Source organism: Esox lucius, chromosome 15 (assembly GCF_011004845.1).
Source record: "Esox lucius isolate fEsoLuc1 chromosome 15, fEsoLuc1.pri, whole genome shotgun sequence".
NCBI lineage: Eukaryota > Metazoa > Chordata > Actinopteri > Esociformes > Esocidae > Esox > Esox lucius.
The window spans coordinates 27,980,429-28,005,873 of NC_047583.1; the positions used below are offsets into that span (position 1 = coordinate 27,980,429).

The 25,445-nt window shown below is 47.4% G+C and overlaps 1 protein-coding gene across 6 annotated transcripts in view; it reads left to right on the top strand.

Annotated features, from left to right (window-relative positions):
- The window catches only part of meis2a (Meis homeobox 2a), an 87,458-nt gene that overhangs the window by 53,006 nt on the left and 9,007 nt on the right, over window positions 1–25,445 (top strand). For all 6 annotated transcript variants that reach the window (XM_010878696.3, XM_010878701.4, XM_010878702.4 and 3 more), the window contains one exon: window positions 8,344–8,420. In XM_010878696.3, coding sequence (XP_010876998.2) covers window positions 8,344–8,420 — 77 coding nt within the window. The remainder of the gene's footprint in view (window positions 1–8,343; window positions 8,421–25,445) is intronic.

Consider the following 25,445-nt stretch of genomic DNA (forward strand, 5'->3'; position numbering starts at 1 on the left):
GTTTGCCCTTGCCTGGGGGCAGCGGAGGTTCTATCTCACTTCACCGTTTGTGTAACGTTGCCAAATGGATCTGGACACCATTAAGTTAACATGAGAACCCGTCAGGCCTGTATTCCGGCTTCTGTGTCTCTGGACCTGGGAAGCTTCAGCCTGCCCCAGGTGGTGGAGGCCTGTTAGCCTGCTAGCTGAATCGCTGCTTTACAATGTGTGCTCAAGTCATTAAAAGGATGTTGGTGTTTATCCAGCTAGCGACGGACTAGGCTGTTCAGAGCCAGCAGCTCCCAAATGACTTTATGACATGCAATAGCGGCAAGTGCTCTTGATCTGGGGGTCCTGAATGACGGGTCAGGGGGATGGGTCCTTTCCCTTTTCATTGGCGCCGGGTGACTGTACCAACCCCCTAATGACCCGCTTATAGACCCTAAAAGCCCTGTACAAAGAGCGGCGGCCGCTGACGACCTCACACCCGGCGAACTGCACAGAACCAAAGATGGTTGAGCTCTTACGGCCTTAAAAAACTAACCAAAAGAACAACAACAACAAAAAACCACACGTGTAATTAAAGCCATGCGTTTTTCATGAAAACGGGCTGTAAAGTTAATTTCCCCGTGTTAAGCCGTTGATGGAGTTTTAACAGGGCATCACAAAGTGTGCCTGAGTGTAGACATGAGACACTCCCCGGGTTCCGCAGCCCCACGGCAGCCGCTTACCACAACAAAGAGCCTGGTCTAAAAAAGCAGGCCAAATTCCTGCCCTGTAGAACCTGGTTTAAAGCATGAGCGGAAACTTTGAAAAGAGGAAAGGAGAAAAAGACAGAAAGGAGAGGACTGGCTGGTGTTGAGTTTGGGGAGGATAGTCGCCGGGGGCCGCCAGCTACGGAGGGAGAGAGATAGACCGGGCCTTCTGTAAGGACAGGGGGATCGTATTCCTCCCCCTGAAAGCGGTGGGGTGGCTGTGGCGGGGGAAAGAGAAGCCGTGAACTTGATCTGATGATTAAACCAGCCCATCTCTATGGCTGCGGTCCACATCCGAGGCCGCGGCCCGAAAAGCAGTGTACGGACTCTCACGTGAGGGTCCCAACGACACGGATACCAAGCTCTCCAAAACCACGTCCTCCACCGGCGCCGTAGACCCTGTACCGGTGGCTCCTTATCTGCCCGCGTCCCAGGCCGCGTCGTCCCGTCGCCAGGGGCGACCGTTTGCTCGGCGGGCCGGAGAGGGCACCGCCGGAGTGGCTCGCTGTGGAACCACGCGCCATCTCCAGTGGCCATAAATTAACGGTGTAGGGCACACAGGCCCGACTGGCCGGGGGCCAGCAGCTCACACAGGAGGCCAGCCAATGAATGTTGAGCTGAGATGGGTGGGAGGGGGCTGCAATACCAGTGCAGCAGTGATCAGTACCACTGCCAAGCCAATGCCCCACAATGGGGCTGCCCGCCTGCCTCCGGCCCCTTTTCAGCCCCCGCCCGCTTTGACGTCTACGAAACGATAACTGTTTTACTTCACTAAGGGCTTGATTGCTGCTGGGTGGATCTGTGTGTGTGTGCGTGCGCGTGTGTGTGCGCGCGTGTGTGCGGGCGTGTGTGTGTGTTTGGCACTGTCTCAGGCAGTTGAAAAGCAACAGAGGTTGAGTCATTGAGTCATATGGCATTCTTGCCTGTTTTCTCCCTGTTGTCAGGAAGCAGCTTAATGCTCAGGAAAATAAAACAAACACTAACCCTAACCCCCCCCCCCCCCCCCCCCCACCCCCCCCCCCCTCCACCCCCCCCTCCCCACACACAAAGACACACACACAAACACAAACACACTGGGACTGAGAGGAGGAGAGGTGTACCCAGCCGCCAGAAACCTTTTTTTTGCCTCGACAGCAAGCGCAGTTTATAATTGTAGGGCAACGTTTGAGCCGTGGACTGTTCATTTTCTTAAAATGAAAACGAGTGTTAACAATACTGCATTGACGATTGTCGGTAGATTTGACGTCAGACTTTTGGATGAAAAAAATCAGACAATTCAAGGAAAATAAGTTTTATGGCGAAATTCTTTCCCCCCTCGTGCTTTATGGCGTGAATAGTAATCAAAGCATGAGTAATAACTTCAAATAGTCAAATGCATATTGTTATGGCGTATCTTTTTCATCTGTAAGAAATGCTTCTGTGCATTCAATATCATTGTCATTTGTCATATAAGTCATGACTGTAATAATATTAACAATAATAATATTAACAATGGCATATTTATATTTAAAAAGTGCCAATCTTACTCGAACTCTATGCAGAATACATATTAAAATGTCATGCGTTTATTTGATTATTTTTGTTTAGACTGTGAATATTATTTCTCTCCCTGCTAGTCACTTTGATTAAAAAACAAATAAGATTGCAATCAATGTAGAAAATATATGAAGTCATACATTTGAATAATATATTGCTGTGTAAGAACTGTAGAAGATCACTGTAACATATTATTGCAATACATTTCTACAAAACACTATCAACACAATAAGCAATAATGTCGCGAAAAATGTGACACTCAAACAATTATCACATCAGTTTGCTAACTGCCATCTTTATTAAATATTGTTTTAATAAAGATCGAAAAGATGTATGGTTTCAATAATCCTCTAGTGACCTGACCCCACCAATCAACACAAGGCAGGAGGAAAACAGCACTACGCTAAACAAAATGGGAGGTCGGTTGGTGAAATGTGTTTCCATGGCGTCCCCGGTAAACAGCCAATGGCCTGTGATTTCCTGGGAGGGAGTCAGGGAGTCATTAGCATGGAATGGGTTTGCAGGACACCGCAACCCTGTGGCCTGGGACTATCATTCATGTCACACCGGACTGGCGCTGATGATGATGTCATCCATCAGCTAGGGTCTGCAGTAGGCTCAGGGTGGAGGGTGGGGATGTAGGGCGATTGAGAGTGAGATGGGGGGGCAGGGTAATGACTGTGTATTGTGGGAATTACCGGTGTACTGGATATGAATTTGATACCTAGAAAATACATCCTGTAGATTGGAAAGGGTGAGTGGAAATTAGTAGACAGAGAGGATGGAGCCTGGTGGTCTGGTTTACAGGGGCTATATTGTAAGGTGGTGGATCTGAGGGCTCTAGTTTAAGGTGGAGGTATTGTGAGGTATGGTAAGGTGGTGGAGCTGAAGGCTCTAGTTTAAGGTGGAAGTATTTTGAAGTATAGTAAGGTGGTGGAGCTGAGGGCTCTAGTTTAAGGTGGAGGTATTGTGAGGTATGGTAAGGTGGTGGAGCTGAAGGCTCTAGTTTAAGATGGAGGTATGGTGAGGTATGGTAAGGTGGTGGTGCTGAAGGCTCTAGTTTAAGGTGGAGGTATTGTGAGATATGGTAAGGTGGTGGAGCTGAAGGCTCTAGTTTAAGGTGGAGGTATTGTGAGGTATGGTAAGGTGATGGAGCTGAGGGCTCTAGTTTACAAGTTATGGATGTTAATGTAATAGTCCTGAGGGCTGTAGTTTACAGGTTATTTATGAACAAGTGGTGGAGCTGAGGGTTCTAGAGAACAGGTTATGTATAGTAAGGTGGTGAAGTGGAGAGCACGAGTTTACAGGTTATGTATGGTAAAGAGGCAGAGCGGAAGGCTCTTGTTTACAGGTTAAGTATGGTAAAGAGGTAGAGCGGAAGGCTCTTGTTTACAGGTTAAGTATGGTAAAGAGGTAGAGCGGAAGGCTCTTGTTCACAGGTTATGTATGGTAAAGAGATAGAGCGGAAGGCTCTTGTTCACAGGTTATGTATGGTAAAGAGGTAGAGCGGAAGGCTCTTGTTTACAGGTTAAGTATGGTAAAGAGGTAGAGCGGAAGGCTCTTGTTTACAGGTTATGTATGGTAAAGAGGTAGAGCGGAAGGCTCTTGTTCACAGGTTATGTATGGTAAAGAGGTAGAGCGGAAGGCTCTTATTTACAGGTTATGTATAGTATGGTGGTGAAGCGAAGGGCTCTAGTTTACAGGTTATGTATGGTAATGTGGAGTAGCTGGTCGTGTGGGGCGGGGTGGTTTCAGAGGCTAAAGAAGGAGTGCGTAGGAAGGAATGATAGAAGCTTAGCTCAGCTGGGAATGTGATTGAACCGCAAGGACCATTATATTCACAGCACAGAGAGCATTGCACCCTGACATTTAGACAACAGAGCAATCACACACAGACACACACCTACACACACAAACACAAACGCACACTCACACAAAAATGGCAATCCTCCTCAGCATGTCTCCATCAGGAGAGTGTACTGTTTGAGTGTGTGTGTGTGTGCAAGTGTGTGTTGTGTATTTATGAGTCAGATAGGATGAATTAGATGAACGTGGCGGGATAGCGCACGCTTGTGCCATTAACGGGCTTCCGTGTAATTAACAGAGCTGTTTCGATCGCAGGAGGCTGGCTACGCGCTGGACCAGGCAATAAAATGTGGCAGTCATTTCTAGGCCTAATTATTTATAGACTGGATAGAGCGCTTTACATTTTGTGGTCAATCCCCTTTTCAGGATATTGGTCTTGGTGTTTGTAACTCGCTCTATTGATTTCATTCAAAGCTAGCTGAGGAAGATTTTCAATAACCTCTTTGATCTCTTTGGGCTTGGCTTGTGTTCCATCCATTAAGAAATCATGTCACACACACACACACACAGACAAACACACACACACACACACACACACTGGAAAGAAAAAAAGAAAAACAATCACCAATCAAAAACACTGAATGATTTATCATGATCCACTTAACGTCGTTGACTCTGAGGATTTTCTATTTTAGGTTTTTGTGGGGTTTTTATCTACGTTGCGTCGGTGATTTACTGTCATAGATTCTTTATGAAGACAATAATTGTGAAGAGGTTGCTTGGAGAGCTGAACAGATGAGCTCCAATTTCACGGCGGCTGTAGTCCTGTAACCGCTAGCCCACCGTGATGGCCTAGTTCTCTGGGTAGTGTGTACACAGCACTGCCTGTATCACCTCCCAGACCACAGCACTCTACGGTTTGTGTGGCTGTGATTTTCAGAGCCCCGTGCTTTAAGGAAATCTGCCACAATGTGAAAGTGTGGGTGGCCTGCAATCACTCCACTCGTAAAAAAACAGGAATGAGGGTGAGAGACATAAAGAGAGAGAGATAGAGCATGGTAGATCAAGAGACAGAGGTGAAACGGAGAGATAGAGAGTGAGACACGGGTAGAGAGAGAGACAGAGGTGAAACGGAGAGATAGAGAGTGAGACACGGGTAGAGAGAGAGACAGAGGTGGAGGAAATGGGTGGCTGCAAGCTTTAACACCGGGCAACATTTACTGTGTGTGTGTGTGTGTGCCTGTTTGTGTCTAACTATATATATATATATATATATATATATATATATATATAGTATATACATTATTACATTATATTCTGTATATTTCTGTGAGGTTGGGAGTCGGGTAGAGAACAGACTGAATGAAATAGGATTTCTTGTTGTTGTTCTGTCGTATCTATGTGGTCGGTGTAAATCTCCTTACTCAGGGCTTTTTTTCTGTGAGGCCCTTTAACATCCCCACTCTCCTTGATGAGACATCTTTCTTGTTTGTTCAAACCATTTATTATGCGGCGCTGCTGGCCGGAGCGTGCCACGGCCCCGCCATATTTATCACCCGTGCCGGCTGACAGTGGGGCGATTGATGACCGGGTCTGAGCCCGAGAGGCAGAGGAAGCCTTAATACAATGTAAATGACCCGGTCCCATTTCCCATCTGAACCTGCTTGCTCCTCACCTCCACTCCTCATTACTGTGCATTTGTGTTCATGTACGGGAGCGCGTGCACATTCCTGGAAGGCTGGCTGTGTAGCGTATATGCGTTTGAGTGCGTTCTGAGGGTGGTCGAGGTCATTGCTAATGTGACCAGCCAGGCAAGCTGAGATTGGAGGAAGAAAGACCCATACTCCTGTTACATGTTGTTGTCCCGGGATGAAAAGGAATAAGCCAAACACACACTTATGTGTGGACGCACACACACAAATAAAAAAAAATCATGTCCACTTCAGCCAAGGAGATGTCAACACCTGGCAATCAAAAACTCTATTTCTATGTAAGCATTATCATCGTTTTTTTGGTTTCTGATTTTTAGCATATTATTAGGGACTGAATACACACGTAGAAATCTGATTAATCCTTCTGGGAAGCCTGGATTCATTATTTTTCCAATCCTGGCCTTATTTGTTATTAATTGGGCACATTCCTCAAATGTTTTTTTCTGTCATTTAATTAAAAAGGGCACACTGAAACAGACATTGTTACCTGAGGGAATGTTATACAGACCGGATAGGAATACTTCAATCTATTCTAACAGCTTTACATCACAAAATCATCTCTGAGTTCATGTTGTATCATACAGTACAGGGCAAAAATGACATGGCTAGAAGTTACTGTCATATTAGTTCACCGGCCTGGGTTAGGGTTAGGGTTAGGGGTTAAGACTTGGGTTAGGGTTAGGGTTAGGGTTAGGGGTTAAGACTTGGGGAACAAAACCAAGAGAAAATAGAAAAAGAAGAAGAAAGTGAAGTTAGTTGGAAAAGAGTGAAGGAGAGAAAAGGGGAGAGAGAAGGTGAAGCTTATGTCAAATACCTGTCAACTCATCCAAAAAATGAGTAAGATTAATGCGTCGCTGTTTAAACCTGTGTGTGTGCGTGTGTGTGTGTGCGCGTTGTCTTGGTGTGTCATCTGTGCAAAGCGGCTGACTGAAAGGCATAACGTCTTGTTTGTTGCGTTAGCGTGCGCGCTGTCTCCTAATCTGGCCCTTAAAGACATCTGTCACCAGCGATCACTGTTGTTTTGTCATGCTTCACAGCAGTATGATCATGGAGGGACACACAGGCTCAAGGTCTGCCATCTATATAATCTCATGTTTGCTATATTGAAGCTGACACAAATAGAATCATTGCAGCTACGCTCTGAGAATTCCATTTGCAGGTAAAAGTGTTCCTGAGACCAAGGGGAGGGAGACCTGTTCTGTTTCCTTCAGTGCTGCTCTGTTTCCTTCAGTGCTGTTCTGTTTCCTACAGTACTGTTATGTTTCCTACAGTACTGTTCTGTTTCCTTCAGTACTGTTCTGTGACCTTCAGTACAGTTCTGTTTCCTTCATTACTGTTCAGTACAGTTCTGTTCTCCTCAGTACTTTTTTGGTCTGTACTGTTCTGTTTCCTTCTGTACTGTTCTGTTTCCCTCAGTTCTGTTCTGTTTCCTTCATTACTGTTCCCTTCAGTACAGTTCTGTTCTCCTCAGTAGTGTTCTGTTCTCCTCAGTACATTTCTGTTTCCCTCGGTACAGTTCTGTTCTCTTCAGTACTGTTCTGTTCTCCTTTGTACTGTACCGTTCTCCTCAGTTCTGTTCTCCTCTGTACTATTCTGTTCTCTGAACTGCTCTGTTTTCTTTTGTACTGTTCTGGTCTCCTCTGTACTATTCTGTTCTCCTCTGTACAATTCTGTTCTCATCTGTAGTGTTCTTTTCTCCTCTGTACTCTTCTGTTCACCTCAGTTCTGTTCTGTTCTCCTCTGTAGTGTTCTGTTCTCCTCAGGTCTGTTCTGTTATTCTTTGTACTATTCTGTTCTCCTCTGTACTGTTCTGTCCTCCTCAGTTCTGTTCTGGCCTCCTTTCGACTGTTCTTCCTGAACACACACCAAAGCAGCATGTCTTTCCTTCAGACATTCAAGGAAAAATTAATGGATTCAATGCAAATCTTCACCCACTCAGTTTGTTATATTGTATTACAAAAGGGAGCCTAAGACACTGGAGATTGAGGGGAGAGAGGCTGTGTGGTTTGAGACGGTGTGTGTTTCAAAGTATTGACAGTGAGCGTGTGTGTGTGAGCGTGTGTGAGTGTGAGCTTGAGCATGTGTGCGTGTGTGCGTGTGATCCTGTGGGCGTGTGAGCTTGTGAGCTTGTGAGCGTGTCTGCGTGTGTGTGTTTGAGCGTGTGTGCGTGTTAGCGTGTGTGCGTTTGAGCGTGTGCGTTTGAGCGTGTTAGTGTGTGTGCGTTTGAGCGTTTGAGCGTGTGAGCCAATGGGGGGTTGGCAGTTTGGACTAACTTGTTGGGCCACCTCGACAGGTTCACACTGACACAAAATGTGTACGTTGGTTTGTGTTTCGGTGACTTGTGTACGGACACGTCTATACATTAGGATGACTCGTAGGCCACAGGGAAGGAAAAGTCCTCCCCCTCACCAGGACTGTTTTAAAAGAACACACAGGTTGACCACGTCGGCCCATTGACCTCCAAGCTCTCACACTGAGTGTCAGACGGCATCTTTGTGTTTATATCGTTCAGCAAAGAAACTCATCTCTCTCTCCTCTCTGTCTTTCTCTTATAGCACCCGTACCCTTCTGAAGAACAGAAAAAGCAGCTAGCCCAAGACACGGGTCTCACCATCTTACAAGTAAACAACTGGTGAGTCAAGTCTTCATGTGTACCTATCTCCGCCACCAGCGCTGCTCTGCCTCTCCTTTTTTCAGAAGCCTTTTGTGTCCCTCTTCCCACCCGGCAGCCAAGACGACTGATACTCCTGAAGTGTGAAAACCGTTTATTAACAGACCCCCCCCCCCCCCCCCCCCCCCCCACCGCGCGGTGAACACACCCAGGACGCGAGCTATCGGGATCTCACGGCTTTATCGGCAAAGTGTTTAGCACCGAGTCGCCGGTCTACGCCCGTTTGATATACATGTATTCGCTTTGATACGGTTAAGGCGAAAAAGGAGAGATCATCTGCCGACGACCCCCCCCCCCTCCCTCCCCAGTTTACCTTCATCCACTACCGCTACCGCCACCACCGCACCAGCCAAATCCCCCCGCTGCCCCCACCCGTTTTCCACGTCCTATATGGTGGATTAAGGTTTACGGTGGCCTGGCCAGCAGTCTCTTTGTAGATGGCTTAGCACATAACTGGGGGTGGTGGATTAAATAAAATGATCACAGAAGCAAAGAAATGATACAGGAATTACTTATCAAAATACTAGCCCAGGTTTTATCTGCGGCTTAATTTTGTTCAGCACATTCTCGGGGTGATGTTCAGATTAATTGAACTGACAGCTTCCTTTCAGAATTCCGGGAAGGTATTTGCACGGATTTCAGGTCTTACACAAACTTAATTACATGGAACCCCATTTTATCATTCTAATTCCATGTAGCGAGGGTTCTATTTACAAATGAGAAGTCTCTACCTTTTATTCGCAGCTTTCCTTAATATATTTATCAAAGCGTGTTCATTTACAAAGTGCTCTATCTGTTGGGTACAGGCTGGCTGACATTAACCAAGCTTTTAGGTTTATCACCCTCCCAGGCTGACTAGACACCCGAGGGTCAATTGATTTTTTGGTTCCGTGATTCATTTTTTCCCTCATTTTTCCTCTATCACAATGAGAAACATGCCTGGAGAATTAGCTTGGTTTGTCTGCCTTATCTGTCAGACCATTTTTCCCTCCCCCACCTCCCTCCCTCCCTCCCTCCCTTTTTTTTTTTTTTTTTTGCAGTGGGAAGTCAAGCTACTTAAATTGGCCACAGGAACCGCTGTTATCAGACTTTAATGCACCCTACAGTGTGGATAGCATTTCAATTACACCAGTAACCAAAGATTAGCCCCCGCTCGCCTGTTTCATGCCTCACCATGCCGCCGTTTCGGGACGCCACGCACCTTACCTACAGGAGCAGAAAATTGAGTTGCCTTGCCTGTGTCATGGTGATTAATGCAGAAAAAAAGTGTGTTAACCTGAGAGGAATGAGAGGGGAGAGAGAAGGAGAGACTGAAGAGAGAGAGGAATCGCAACAGAAACACAACTAGAAAGAGAGAGAGAGAGAGAGAAAGATAGTGTCTCCATTCTCAGAGGCCATGAAATCCAAACCACATCCACCAGAAATGCTGCTGATCCGTTTATAAAAGAGGCTGAAATTGTGTCTTGGGAGGATACATTGTCACTAGACCAGTTTTTGAGCCAGAGCCCAGTCCAGACAGACCCTAAGCCAGAACCTGGTCTGAGCTCATAGTGCATAGTTCATTAGCACCTGCTCACAAATACACACCAGGAATGTGTTTTGCACACAAATCAATGAGTTAGGTAGGCGATAGGGGTTTGTGGTCACATGTGCCTGGCAGCGTTCCTGGGTGCAGAGGGAGCCGTCGGGGGCCAACAACGCGTTGTTTGGTGTTTTATGGCGCATGAAAGATGAGCCACGGACAGAATGCAAAAAAAAAACAGAATAAACAGGCATGGCGTGGGGGGTGGTGGGGCGGCTGGGTTAAACACCCCTTCTTGTGGACCCTCTGCCCCTCGTCTTTCGGTTTGGCCTTGCTGGGCCTGGGGTCGGAGAGACGGCCCGCCACCCAGGATTGGACCGGGATAATTTCGGGCAACGTGAAATTCCTGACGATGGGGCCGGGGCAAACAAAAAAAAGGCTTGTGAAATTCCTGGCTGGGAGTGCTTTGTGTGCTGCTTCCCTTTGATTCGGAGCGCTGGTGGGGTATTGGCCCACGACAGAGAGATGGAGGGAGGGAGCAAGGGAGAGAGAGAGAGAGGTACGGCGGCCGTCTTCAGTTTCCACTCCTCTCTCTCTCTCGGGGGAGGATGTGCTGAATCACGCCTTTGTCCGCTGGTACAATCACGGCCCGGGGAGGGCACAAGGGCGCTCTGTGTTGTGGATGGACGACGCATCTCTGTCCCTCTTTAGCCCTGCCAAGCCCTCCGCCGACCCCCCCCCACACCTTACGCAGCACACGTACCTGGCCGCACCTCACCTGTGTAGACAGATCCCAAGGACACCGCCTGACAGAAACCATTCCAGCTGTGCTGTATTCCCTCGGCCATTTCCCAAGACCCATACCCAGAAAGCTGATGCCTCGCAACGTAAAGCCAACAGGCTGTGAATACTCTGAGGGGGTGTTGCTTAATACCACTAAAAGGTGTTGGCTTGCTGCCTCATCTGTTAGCCTATACCACCCACACCCCATTAGCCGAGTGTTGCTAATATGGAACAAAAGGTGGAGGTTAAAGTACACTTTCTAACCGCACTGATTGGCAGCGGAGGAGGAGAACGAGGAGGGGTTAATTGTTCCTCAAACACTAAGGCCTTGTGTGTGGGTTAACAGCCAGAGTGACGGTGCGTCTCTCCCTCTCTGTGTGTGTGTGTTCAGTGCGCTAAAGGGACATTAGTTCACCATTAGTTAGCGTCTTGTTTGCTCCGCTTACAGTTTGGCGAACCGGCGTCAGGCTAACAATATCGGGGAGTGGCCAGAGCGTTGCAACATTCAAGATTTCAAAAGGGGAAAGGGGCGAGGGGCTGTGAGTAGACGTTCCAACCAGCCGAGGAGTTGAACGAGCAAAGGCCTCGACTCGAGCAGAGGGTGATTTGGAGCGAGGACCGGGGGCCAGGATCCAGCTGCAGTCGACCACGCCGTGTTATTCTATCAGTCTGGGCTAAATGGGGCCTGACCGGATCCTTTCATGTCCCAGCAACAGGCCCAGCACGACAACGCGATATGCTCCCACTCACCACCATGAACACAACGGTCCCGTCATTATTTACCCGTACGTGCAGAGTTATTACGTAGCCCTGAGAGATGAATCCCATGACAGACGGCCGAGGGGAGCGACAGCGTCTAAAAAAGAAAAGGAAGGAAATCGGCCCCTCGTTATTCCCTCGTTTTGCAGGCAGGCCGGCATTTGGTCGTTTTAACAGCGCTGAGAGATAGAGGGAGAAGAGAGGGAGGAGAGAGAGAGGATAAATGGGAGAGAGAGAACAGAGAAGGAGAAAGACAAAGTGCCATAGCGCTGGATCACTAATAACAATAAAGAGGGAACTGTGCCTCACTCTATTTTTACCTCTACATCTCCTCACTGGGGCTCAAAGCTAGGGAAATTACGCACACACACACACCCACACACAGGCGCACACAAATAGGGAGCGGCTCTAATTAGCAGCTGAAAGAAATACAATGAGTGAGTTATTAAAACATGGGGGCGGGTCCTGGACGACCTTTGCCCTCTGTCAGAGCACAGGTCACATGATAAGGGGATGGATATCCGCCAGAACACGGCGCCAAGTAGCGATTGGTGCCAACGTGGGAGATAGTCAGACTAGACAGGATATATAGACGGCAGGGAGAGGCAAGGTGGATGAGATAGAGGGCCGACTCAGGGGTCTGTTTGGACCCCTTGAAAGTCCAAATTCCACCTTTTCCGTAAACTCACCTGATCTAGTCACAGTCTTGTACTGCACTCCGCTGTTTGTTTTCCCATCCGGGCGGAGTCAGTGAACATTCTCTCTTTATTGTCCCTCAGTGCTTACTGTAGATTAGCCTATGCAGTGTTAGTGTGTTAGCTAGCATAGCCTGGAGGCACGAGTACTCTATTCTCAGCATGCAGCCCTCCCTCCATCCATCCTTCTCCCACTCGCAGTGCAGGCGCATGCCGCTGTAGATTGACAAGGAGCGCGGTATTGCTGGTGTGGAGAACAGGCCATTCAGCAGGTGTCTTCACCGTCCTCCGGGTCGGGGAAGAAGGCCAGCTTTTCTTACTGCAGTTACTCCGAGTCTTTTTCCTCCCCCTTGAGAAAGCTCCATGAGACACTTATGAACAGGGCTTTTTACGATTTTTTATTTGATTTTTATGATCCTCTGACTTGGCACAAGGGGCTGTTATGAAATTCAAAATAATAAGTCAAATTTTCCAAGAGTTATGTAAAAATACGATATTGGCTCGACCTTCTGATGTGTTTTTTTTTATATCCTCTCTCACATCTAAGCTTTTTGGGGATTTACACAAAGGCATTTGAGTTCCTCTCCAGCCTCTTTACCTCCCTTGCCGATTCTCTCTCTCGCTCTCTTTCTCTTCCCATCATTTCCCTCCCCTACATCGTTGGGGTCGTTGACTGAAGTTGCTGGTTATCCGTTTAACTTTGACCCAGATGGAAATGTCAAGCCTTTTTTTGGGCTGCAACCTGGGAGTCCCAGTGGTAGCCATCTTGTGCCTCTGGACATCTAAATATACACCAGGCATGTGGATGTACCTCTATCTGTGTGTGTGTGTGTGTGTGTGTGTGTTTGCTGGCTTGCTCAGTGGGCACTGCCAACCACAATCCCTCTCATTTAGAGGCTGCTAAGTGGCAGTTAATTAGCAGAATTGACTCTGTCGTCGGACCCTAACACCCCCCCCCCAACATCCCCCCTCCCCCACTCCAGGATCATTTAATCTGTTCTCATGATGCTGCAATATTAATCCTACTTTAGTTAAGCCATGTTCTGAGAGGACAAAGACAGATTTTTTTTTTGTTTGCAATATTGCCAGAACAGAGGCCCTCTCGCTTGGTGGTGCAGTTTCTATTCATTTAATCGTTTCACTGAGCGCGTCCTAAACGATGAGACTAATGTCTGGCCCACTCGCGCAGTCACACACAACCCCATACGCATCCATTCACAGTGCCAGGCTGTTCTCACATTCAGATATTAGCCTAACATGCATACAGTAAGTGCTTTCACAGCTGACAAATGTGTGTGGCGGTGTGTCTGCCTGTGTGTGTGTGTGTGTGTAACGGTGCTAGTGCCAGCAGTGATGTGATGGGTGGGTGAGATTTACAAGACCCTGCCCACCTGTCTGGGCATGATGGACCGCATTGGGTCATAGGCTGGCACAGGCTAACACCACGCCGTGGTCATGAGGCCATCCAGGTGCCCACCTCTGTGAGAGGAGAATCATTAAAAACAAGCGTCTCCTTAAGTACAGTTAGCACACTCAGCTGATCGTAGAAAAATGAAGCTCTTTTTTGTTGCTGTATTCCAGTAACTAAGTCAAGGTTTTCCAGTGAGCTGTGGAAATCTTAGCACAAAGCAACGTACCAGTAGAAGCCATGCGGGGTGAGAGAGAGAGAGAGAGAGAGGGAGAAAGTCAGGGAGAGTCAGAAGGAGAGAGAGAATGAGAGTGGGGTGGGGGTTGAAAAAGGAGAGGGGTGCCTCTGTACTTCTCCTTTCAGCTCTTTCATTTCTGAACGGCTTGGTTTTATTGGCGGGTCGTTTAATAACAAGGGCTCTGCGTTTGAAATGAAGTCGAGCTGAGTTTGCGTGGGCGAGCCTCCTTTTTATTTTAAGATGGTAATTCTTTTTTTCAGGGGTAAGAGCTGCAGAGAATACGCCAGAGAGAGAGAGAGAGAGAGCGAGAAAGAGAGACATGCAAAGAGCAAAAGGGTGAGAGCGAGAGGGAGGGAGAGAATTCAAGGAGAATACAGGGGGGGAAAGTAGGTTAATTTATTTCATTTGCAGGTATAGAGTAAAAAAAAATAGGGTGTCAGGGAAGGAGGGAGAGAGAAGGAACAGGAGAAAAAAACTGAAGGATGCACTTTTCATGAATAAGCAGCTGAATGCACACGGGCAACTAGTGTAAGCTTTGCAGAGACTCTCTCAGTGTGCCTGGGGCCATCTGTGAGCAGAATAGCAATTTTATTACTTTGTCATTAAACCAATTTCACAGCAGTATTGTTTGTTAATGAGCAGCCGCAAACGAGCGAAGATGTCACGTACTAGAATAGCAGCAAGATTTGTGACCCTGCTCTATCGCTCTCTCTCTTTCTTTCTTTCTCTTCCTCATTCTTATTCTCCCGTTCTTCCCCTTTACATCTTTCTATCCTCTTCACCTCTCCTACCCTCCACCCCCCTCTCTCTCCATGTCTTCTTCCCTTGCTCCCTGGGTTGGGGAGGTCCCTGGCCCATAAAAGGGGAAACTGCTTAAAGATAAAATGCAAAGTCTATACAGTCAAGTCTCTATTTATGGGCTTCCATTTGCCTTTAGAGCTCGTTGGGACGAAGGGTTTCTCCGTGGGCTTTCAGACACTACAGCTGGAAGGATCTGGGATATTGGCCTGTTATGTAGCACTAAAGCCCACCATTTGCTGCTCTTAGAAAAGAAAACTCCATATGCAACTATCGCATGCGTCACATATGGAACCAGAAAAGGTTAGAGATAGAGCATCAGAACCTGGTCTTTTATATATGATAGAATATAATATAATAAACAGTCAAAAATGTACAAAAGAATGCCTGCATATTCTGAGATATGTACTTGTTTGAACAATGGCCCATGTCATTCTTGGTACCAACTCTGGCAGACCTCTTTGTGGGACAGTAAAATATGATTTGTTGTCTGGCTGCTTTGCTGTAAAGAAGAAAAATTGATGCAAAACATGAGCTATCCTAATCTTTAGAAAACAAGAGATAACATGCCAAAATTACACAAAATGCTATGCCTTCATCAGACTAAATGAAGACAAAGTATGTGTAAACATATGAAAATGAAGACAAAATACTTTGAGTTAATCTGCCAATATGAAGCCAAAATGATATGCACACAGTATCTATATATATTTTTATGAAGTAGATTAAAGAACAACTTACAGTACATGTAATTGTTAGCAGCCAAAGGAGAGGTGCTGTGTGTCTGAGGGTTGGATTACTGCCTGACTAAAGACAACATAATGTTCAAAGTCATGTACTGGTTAACTAGGCTACTGCATCTCTAAGAGGTATTATACTAAATGGATTGTAAATAATTGAGATGCATACTGTCGGCCCACTGCCCATCACATTCAACAGAGGTCAGCAACAGTCTACTAATGGCTTGACTCTGTATTAAAATACTGGCATAAAAGTATATATTTACTAATTGTCAGCCTGAGTTTGTAGCTCTACTTGGCATGTTCCTTAATGAAAAAAATATGTTAAGCGTTAGCTAGCTGGCTTGTAGTGACCTAACATTAAAGTGTACTAACATTAGCTTTTTCCATTTTCGTTAGCTAGCTAGCTATTGCTTGCAAATGGTCCTCAATTTTCAAAACAACTTTATACAGTTGGCATATCTGTCTTTTTTCAAAGGACAACATACAGGTTGATGTATTCATTTTTTTATTTTACAGTTTGAATAGAAGTTTTCAGAAAGGTTCAGTACAGAATGTCTTTTTAAGCTAAGTTTGTTTTCTTAAACACGTTATAGCTAATATTTATTTTATGCACAACAGGTTGCCATAATTATTTTATGGAGGGACGGATACCCAGCTAGCTATTTCATTGACCAGACAAATCATGCAGCAGCAATGTAAATACATACACTGCATTAACATCAATGTAAAACAGTTAAAACATACGAAAAAGGAGATAGTTACAGGAGAACTTGTTGTGACAGGTTTAGCTTTTGTCAGGTGTTTTGCGCAAATCCCCAATGCACTCTTGGGGAGGCATAGAACCCTCAAGATTTTTCAGTGTTCTTCAATCCCATCCAATGACCCGAAAGATTTTGTACAGGATCCCAAATAACCATTTTGTCTAAGATTGTGCCAATCTCAAGTGCCTAGAACAGGCATGGAGATGAATTAATGTCTGGGGCCAGAATAAGTGAATATAGCTGAGGGGCTGAAGATATAAGAACCTTTCTTCCTCATCACACTCACCAGAACTTACTAATGAACACACGTTACATGGATTCGGATGCAGTTCCCTAGCACTAGAGAGAATGTCCTCCTGCGCTGAGCGGCGTTCATCACATCTTCCATCGATACCTGGTCCATGACAAGCCAAAACCTGGCAAAGCTCGTTGAAACAAACAAGGGCCTTTATTGACTCATAGGGTCCTCTGTGACATGTCAACTGGCACAGAGTTATTGAAAAAAACATGAGGAACTGGAACGTAAAAATATATATGTTTAGGTTGTTGGGGGTGTGGTTGGCGAGAGAGAACACTTGGTAAGAAAAAAAAAGACTGACAGCTTGAGAGAGAGAGAGAGAGAGAGAGAGAGAGAGAGAGAGAGAGAGAGAGAGAGAGAGAGAGAGAGAGAGAGAGAGAGAGAGAGAGAGAGAGAGAGAGAGAGAGAGAGAGAGAGAGAGAGAGAGAGAGAGAGAGAGAGAGAGAGAGAGAGAGAGAGAGAGAGAGAGAGCGCATGCCTGGACACAGACAGAATAGCTGTAAGGTTCACTGGGTTTAGATGGATCAGGTAATGCAGGACCTCCTCTTCATCTCCTGTCCGCTCAGGCTCGCTAACACAACTGCCCCAGGGCCGCTCTGTCACACCTGGTCACCTTTACCCTTGGCGCCCCCACGCGAGCACGCACGCACACGCCCCCACCCCTGCCCTGCCTTCTGACACCCTCCGACGCACCTCTGTTAGCCCGTGGATGAGCTCTCTTCCCCGTACCGCAGCCACAACCCACAGATAAACTAATTACGTACATCAGATCGTTTCTGTCAGGTTGTCTGGTCCTCTGGGGCCAGCGCTTTCGCTCTTTCTCTCTCTCTCTGTCTCCCTCTTCCCACTCGCTTTCTTCATCCATCGCCCCTTCTCTGTTCTACATGCTCATCTGCAGTGTCAGCAGAAAGCTGCTTTCTCCCTCTATATATCTCTTTAAGTCTCTAGATTCCTCTGGGCAGTATTTAGCCCGCACTTACTGCTAGATATAATACCAGAAATGTAGAAGCCATTGATCGCTCACTGACAAAAGTATAATTCAATTTGTATAATGAGAAAGAAATAATACATATGTATGTATAAATATATGTGATTCTGCTACAGAGTTGGATTGAATGGAGCTCTTTGTGTCTGTGAGGTTGTAAACTCGGCCTAATCAGGTATGAAAGATCCACAGTGAGATGCGAGCATTGACATAACCTTTCTCTGAGACTTCAGCAATGAAGAGGAGATCTCTAGGGGATGTTCACAAGAGGAGATCTTTAGGGGATGTTCACAAGAGGAGATCTTTAGGGGATGTTCACAAAAGGAGATCTTTAGGGGATGTTCACAAGAGGAGATTTTTAGGGGATGTTCACAAAAGGAAATCTTTAGGGAATGTTCACAAGAGGAGATCTTTAGGGGATGTTCACAAGAGGAGATCTTTAGGGGATGTTCACAAAAGGAGATCTTTAGGGGATGTTCACAAGAGGAGATTTTTAGGGGATGTTCACAAAAGGGAATCTTTAGGGGATGTTCACAAAAGGAAATCTTTAGGGAATGTTCACAAGAGGAGATCTTCAGGGGATGTTCACATTTGACCATTGTGTGTTTCTAGTTATTGAGGGTGAAATTAATTATTAAAGAGAGAAATCAGAGTTGAGGCTGTGATATTTGACTGAGGGCTCTCAAAGCCGCTAACAGATACAATGCACACCACACACACATGCACACACGCACGGATGCGCGCACACACACACACACACACGCACATTGGTGGGGAGATGATGACATTACAGTTTACTGTCTATGGGAGATTGCTCCAACATTCTCAAAACACAGATAGACAGACACACAGAGCAGAAGGAGCACTACGGATTCTGACAGGTTTAGGTGTCCCTTCCTAATTTCTGAAACCTCTGTGCATTTCCACTGCCCTAAATTCACGAATACAAGGGAGTTGTAGAAAACATTTGAACGGAGAAAGGAAAAAAAGTGAAACGAGGACACCCTGACGACAGTTCTGTTTCTATAACATGCATCAGAGTAGCAGGAGTTGTGTGTGGAAGCATTCCTGTCTGTGTGTGTGTGTTTGTGTGAATGTGTGTATGAACATGTTGCGTATGGATCCCCTAACAGGAGAAGCTCTTTTATGCAGCCCAGACTTGAGAGACCATTCAAGTCTCGAACCCGGGGAGGGAGAATTGACAGTTGATACGAAGCAAAGGAAATACATTGGCCTTATTTCCTGTCTGCCTGGCAAGCTGCAGACATTCGGGTTGCCTAGACAATCGCAGTCGATTGACACTCAATTTTGTTTGAAATCTCACGCCTCCGCCGTGTCATCGTCGGTTTCCCCTGGTAATCCACAAAGCCGCCCCGTTTGATATGCGACAATGGGGGGTGGGCGGTGGCAGGGGGTTGGGGGGGGTCGTGGAATCTTTTTCTCTCAACGACTGAGGGGAGAGGGGGAAGAAAGCGAAAGGGGCGGAATGAAAGAGAGGAGAGAGGAGCGGCGGAATGAGAGGGGAAAACGGGCCTGAGCCGCGCGGTCGCTCCCTGTGATTAGAGGTGAGGGTTCGGGAAAACAGAGATTATACCTGAACTCCCCCCAGACACCCACAAAGGGCCCCCAGCACGCCGGCCACTGGGAGGAGAAACCAAAGCAGAACTGAGAACGGGTCCGGGGGACCTCGCCAACACCTACTCATTTTGGGAAACCGGGTCTCCGAGCTGCGCGTGTGTGCGTTTGTCTGTGAGAGAGGCTCGTGTGATGTGTGTGTGTTTGTGCGTCTGTGTGTATGGGCGTGTGTGTGTATGGGCGTGTGTGTGGACCATCGTAATGACAGTGCAGGACTCTCTCTTTCTCATTCTATCTCTCTGTGGAGTCAATAAAAGACAGATAATTGAGACGTTTTGCAGTCTTCCCTCAGTTGCTGTGCTGGAATTGAATGACAGAGGCCAGTTGACTGGCCCCAGGTGCTTTCAGGGCTCTGACCTACACTCTAGTCAGAAGAAAAGGAAAGGTGGGGGAGGGGGGTCAACCTACCCCATGGGCTGAAGGAAACACCCACACGGAAACCCATTCAGTTAAACCAAACCTAACCCCGTCTTTCTGAAGGATATATATACTGAACCGTCTCCTGCAAGATTTGTTTGAGGCAATCCGCGTACCGCACGTCGCCAGCGTACGCCCGGGCTATTTCGCGCCGGCCCCAGCCAACCCATAGGTGAGGGGCCTCCTTTTGAGCAATAAAGAGTTACCTTCCAGCGCCGAAGACCTCTGTCACACGCCGGCCCCCCGGAGCCTCGACGGAGCCCAATATTGACATGCGCTGGATGTTTTCAAGCGCACTTCAAAACGGGGCGAAACGCAGCTGCCGTTCCCCATGAGCCTCTAGGTTGGCCCAGACAGGGTTGGAAATACCTTTAGTGCACCTATGCACGTTAATAAGATGTTGTCTTTTTGGGGGGGTGGGGGTGGGGGAGGAAGAGTACAGACGAAGAAATGGACTGAGGGCCAACTGGAGGTTGTGGACCAACTCCTCAGCCTAATCCCTTTTCTGCCGGTGATAATCAAAAATAATAGCACTAGTAAAAACATTCCAGACCAAAGGTGGTTGCCTGGAGAAGAAAGGGGGATTAATGAGGGGAAAGATTAGGGCGCCTTCTGAGGGAAGAGAGAGAGAGGGAGACAGGGAGACAGGGGCGTGCATTCTTCCCCCTCCTTCACAGCCTACAAACTGGTAGAGCTGGATGCAGGTTAGCCGCGGTACCGGGTTGCCACAATAAGGCTCCTTTCATACAGGTGTGTTGACGCCCGGGGCAGGCTTGGCCGCGGTCCATTCCATTCAGCCGGGCTGATTTGAACAATAACTATCGTATCTCTTAAAGGAGGAGGGGGGTGCAAAGCGTCAAAAAGAAGATGCCTGAGAGGCCCTGCCGGGCCAAGAAAAACCCCTGGCGCAGTTGTCAGAGCTTGTTGATGTTGCGGGGGAGAGAAAACAAGAGAGGGCGCCCTCCCCCCGGAGCACCCCCCCCCCCCCCCGTTATATTTTCTTCGCATTTCCCCGTTTTCTCTGCGGTTTAACGGGGTTTGGCGCCGCGGGGCAGAGACAGACGGGAGGAGGGCTATGTGTGGCTGCGTGAGGGGGCATCAGCTGCTCCCGCTCGCCGGATCAAAACGGCGACAACCGTGGGCTTCCTGGCCCCGTGGCCCCTCCCACTGGACGAGCTTTTGACGGACAGTAGGCAGCTGGGGACTGGCCGTCCGGCCCTGACCCCGACGTGCGGGGGTCGAAACTGTTACCCCCTAGGACCACCATACCTCCCCTACAGGGGAGGTGATACTTCCCCTAAACTGGACGGTGGGGGGGGGCGGACCCCCTGGGTTGTTTTGGGGGATGTTGAATAGTGACGATGCTTGGGTGTGTAGTATAGGAAGTAGTAGTTTCACCGGACAACTTGTTCACGCGGCTTCCCTGATAACATGTCATTTCATAGGGAGTGAGGTCATTCAGCCTAATATGCTGTAGATCATCTGATGGCTCATAGCTAATCACTCAGCTAGAAAGAGAGTTGATGTGGACTCACATAATAGGCACGGCCAAAGTAAAGCGTCACATCCTTCACACTGCAGTCAGTCAACCCAGTTCTGCACCCCACAGAGAGAGAGAGAGAGAGAGAGAGAGAGAGAGACAGAGAGAGAGAGAGAGAGACAGAGAGAGAGAGAGACAGACAGACAGACAGAGTGCCGCAGTGCTATTGATTTATTTTAATTAGCTGCTCGTTAAATCGTGTCAGTTTGCAAAACAAATATATAATTCTTTGTCTGATTTTCCACTCCACTCTTAATGAGTGCTAGCTCCACTCCATGGGTTGAAGAGGGAGACAAATGGCTGATCGAGACAAAATGACAGCAAAATGCTAATGCAGCTCATATTTTGTAGAGAGGAAGGTTACAAAACGAATAAAAGAAAAACTATAAGACATCACGAGTAGAAAACAAGTCACTGGAAGTCAATGTAAAGTTTAAGGTGACACTATTCCCTTTTGAGAGAGAGAGAGAAAGAGAGAGAGAGAGCGAGAGCAGAAACTATGCAAACAGTGGCATCCCTGAACGTGGGCACTTGCAGCCTCTCCGACATGCCAAAAAAGTGTTCCCGGCTTCACAACGTTTCGCATCTGCACTAAATCAAACGTGAGGGTGAGTTAAGACCGCACAGTTCATGTCTCTGGACTTCTGTTTTAACTTAAAGGAAGGACAGAGGAGGGAGACTCCCTGATAGGAATAGCTTTCTTGCTCCTCTCCTTCCCCTCTAATTCTCTTGTTCCCTACCACTTTGTTGAGTGGCTTTTGAAAATAAAACGTTTGATTGTTGATGGTGAGTCTGTAGCTGTAGTATGATGGTTGACGGTGAGTCTGTAGCTGTTGTATGATGGTTGATGGTGAGTCTGTAGCTGTAGTATGATGGTTGACGATGAGTCTGTAGCTGTTGTATGATGGTTGATGGTGAGTCTGTAGCTGTAGGATGATGGTTGACGGTGAGTCTGTAGCTGTAGTATGATGGTTGATGGTGAGTCTGTAGCTGTAGTATGATGGTTGACGGTGAGTCTGTAGCTGTAGTATGATGGTTGATGGTGAGTCTGTAGCTGTAGTATGATGGTTGACAGTGAGTCTGTAGCTGTAGTATGATGGTTGATGGTGAGTCTGTAGCTGTAGTATGATGGTTGACGGTGAGTCTGTAGCTGTAGTATGATGGTTGATGGTGAGTCTGTAGCTGTAGTATGATGGTTGACAGTGAGTCTGTAGCTGTAGTATGATGGTTGATGGTGAGTCTGTAGCTGTAGTATGGGATGCCAGGTGACCTGATGGTGATCTTTATTTTCACCACACCTGCTCTGTGAACCCCAGCCTACCCAGCAGACTGCCTGCTAATTGGTCCTTCTTTGCTTCGTATCAAACACACCTTCCCAAGTTAATCAGCTTACACTTCCAGGTCAAAGTGCATCAGCGGTTTATTTTGACTTTTCTTCTTTTTCTCATCCAACAAATAGTGACTAAATCGCTCAGAGTTTGAAATCTTAATTCGGCGCTGAAAGCGGATATATGGGAGCACAAAGGTTTAATAGAAACCGGAGGACAGTAGTGTGGGCCAACAATGATCGGGGGATTGAGTTTAAGCTTGTTCCAGTTCAGATTGTGTCACATCTAATCTTTTTGCAAAAGCAGGGACCCAGGAATCTGACTGGCAAACGGAAACTCATTCCAACCCCCACTCCCCTAACTCTGGCATGGGCAATCCAGACTGCCAGGTTCAGGTCAGCTACGGAGGCAGCAAACTTTTCACTATTCCTGTGCTGTGATCGTTTGAAAGCGTCCTCTCTTTGCAAGCTCAAGACAGGTTGAATGTGTAGTCACGACGCTGTTCTTTTTTTAAATACACGTGTAGTATGTCTCGACCTTTTGATCTGTCTCTCTTTCTCTCTCATCACAAACATGTCAAACAAGTGACCCTGCTTCCCATTGGTAGAGCTTCTTCATATCTCCCCTAGATTGGCTCGTTGGTTCTCGCTCTCTCACTCTCTTTTGGCTGTGCTCCAGGGCTGGGTGGTTCGAGATGAGGATTTCTCAGGGAAGGAATGCTGACAAAAGGAGCGAGTTACCAGGTGTGGCGGTGAGTCAGTTAACCAGAAACAAGGCCTATCTGACAGTCAGAGATGGGGAGGGAGGGGAAGAAAGACCAACAACAAGAAAAAAAAGAGAGACAAGCCTGAGAGATTGAGCGGCAGGACTGGTTTGCTGTGATTAAAAAGCATAGTCACCATTCCCCCATTCCTCAGTCTCTCTTTGAGAGCTGTTCTCTGTGTTGCAACAGCACGTGACACTATCACGGGATGAAACGGAATAGTACAGATGCTCAGGTCTTCTGTAGGTGAAACTCTCTCTAGCCGTCTAACAGGTCAGCAGCCATTGTTACGGAACAGAAAAAGCACTCCTCTGACTAACGGCAAACGCTCTCTTTCTCTCTCAGGACATGACTGGTGTTAGTGTAGCGTAGTGTGCCAACAAGCTAGGTATATTTTACACATAAACGTGTGCTTTTCGTGGTGGCTCCCCACTGTTTGACTGAGCTGATATTAGCAACTGGAGATTGTTTATTGAGCTCTGTGGAAAGCCAGGGGTCAAATGGCATCCCTCCGTCCAACACCACTCACATGGCTGCTGTTATTGTGCTCAGCCGCAAAGCCCACGTACTGGACAGCGTCCGGAGCCGCGGTGAATCCACGTATCCGTGGGCTTTTCTTTTGAAAGCGATACACTCTTGAAAACGCGCCGGTCGAAGGAGTGTATTTGCAAGCAGAGGCCCATTCTCATGACACTGTAAAGAATGTGCAAACACACGCGCACAATAGGCTACATTCACTGGAGACACACCGGCTCACACACACACATCCGTACTGGATATGGGCATGATCGGGCGCACATTAACACACACTCACAGAAGGCTATATTCATTGTGAATTAGGCGTGATGGGAACCTTTTTTCAGACTTGTTTAATGTTTCTCAGAGTGGACAACTAAAACACATTAAACAGGCTGTCTCTCCGTCACTCTCTCTCAGGGTAATGTACACATTCTGAGCCGTATCCACAGAAATGACCTCACCGCCACCCCCTAACCTTGTCTTTAATTGTTTGTTTGAAGACAGCAGTGAGTTCCCATGCCAAGAGCCACTGTGTGTGTGTGTGTGTGTGTGTGTGTGCAGGGCCGTATCTGACGCCGGGAAAGGTGGATATGATTCAAGGGCCCATGGCTTGGCAGGGCCCACTGATTGTAATAATATCAATGTCATCTAAGTGAGGGGGCCAAGGCACATATCTTTTAAGGAGGCCCGGGATTTCTGGTGACAGCCCTTCGGTGTGTTTGTGTGTGCTAAAGTGAGGCCATGTTGAGGGTGACCACCATATGTAAAAACTAAAACATGGATGGAGGTTTATGCTTGTGTAAAGGCTGTGTAGTGAAGCTGCATCTACACACACAAATCCCTCCATCCCCACCTGCTGTCCGTCCCACAATCCCTCCCCTATCTCTGGAGGAGTCCCTCTGGTGTTGGTTGTGGTTCTGAGCACACACCATTAACAGCTCATGGGAGGAGACAAAACGCTGTTATCAGACCTGGCTCTGATAATCTCAATTGGCTTTACTCAAACTGATAGAAGTCGCTCTGGGGGCAGCAAGAGGCCTACCCCCCCCCACCCCCCCACCCCCTCCCAAACACACTAACACAACGGGGGGGGAGTTGTCAGTGGGTGTGAGTTTGGCTGGTCTGCAGCGATGAGCGAGGGTCGATCTCTGCAGAAAACATTTCAACATTCACATATTGAAGTTTGTTAGGGTCTGCGCCAAGGAGAAGGCAAACCGGTCAGGTGTAGACAGCCCAACCCTGACCCGAAACCATTCCTGCACACACTGACACTGACGGCCTGCGGTTCATGTCGCTGGATAAGACGTAGAAACAGGTTTGAAACAGATCAGTAACTCACACACACTGCTTCATGTGCTCTTACCTATTCCTACAGGCCTCCCCTCGCCGGTCCACTGTGGGAATACATATCACCTGCACAGGACATTCCTGATATTACGTGTTTATGGTTATGTCCCAGAATAGGTACGAATACACATGGTTAGAATTTCCAACCCCTGTATGGTGCCTTGGGAGAGAGTAAAAAAAAAAAAGAGAACGCTGGACATATATTTTTGGCAGACCTTGCACTTTGAGCCTGCCCAGAGAGAGAGAGAGAGAGATAGAGAGAGAGAGAGAGAGAGAGAGAGAGAGAGAGAGAGAGAGAGAGAGAGAGAGAGAGAGAGAGAGAGAGAGAGAGAGAGAGAGAGCGAGAGAGAGAGAGAGAGAGAGAGAGAGAGAGCTATAGCTGGAATGTCTGCTTTGTTGAGCTGCTCAGCTGGTTTTGATGCTGGAAGTCTGTCCTGGGTACGGCAT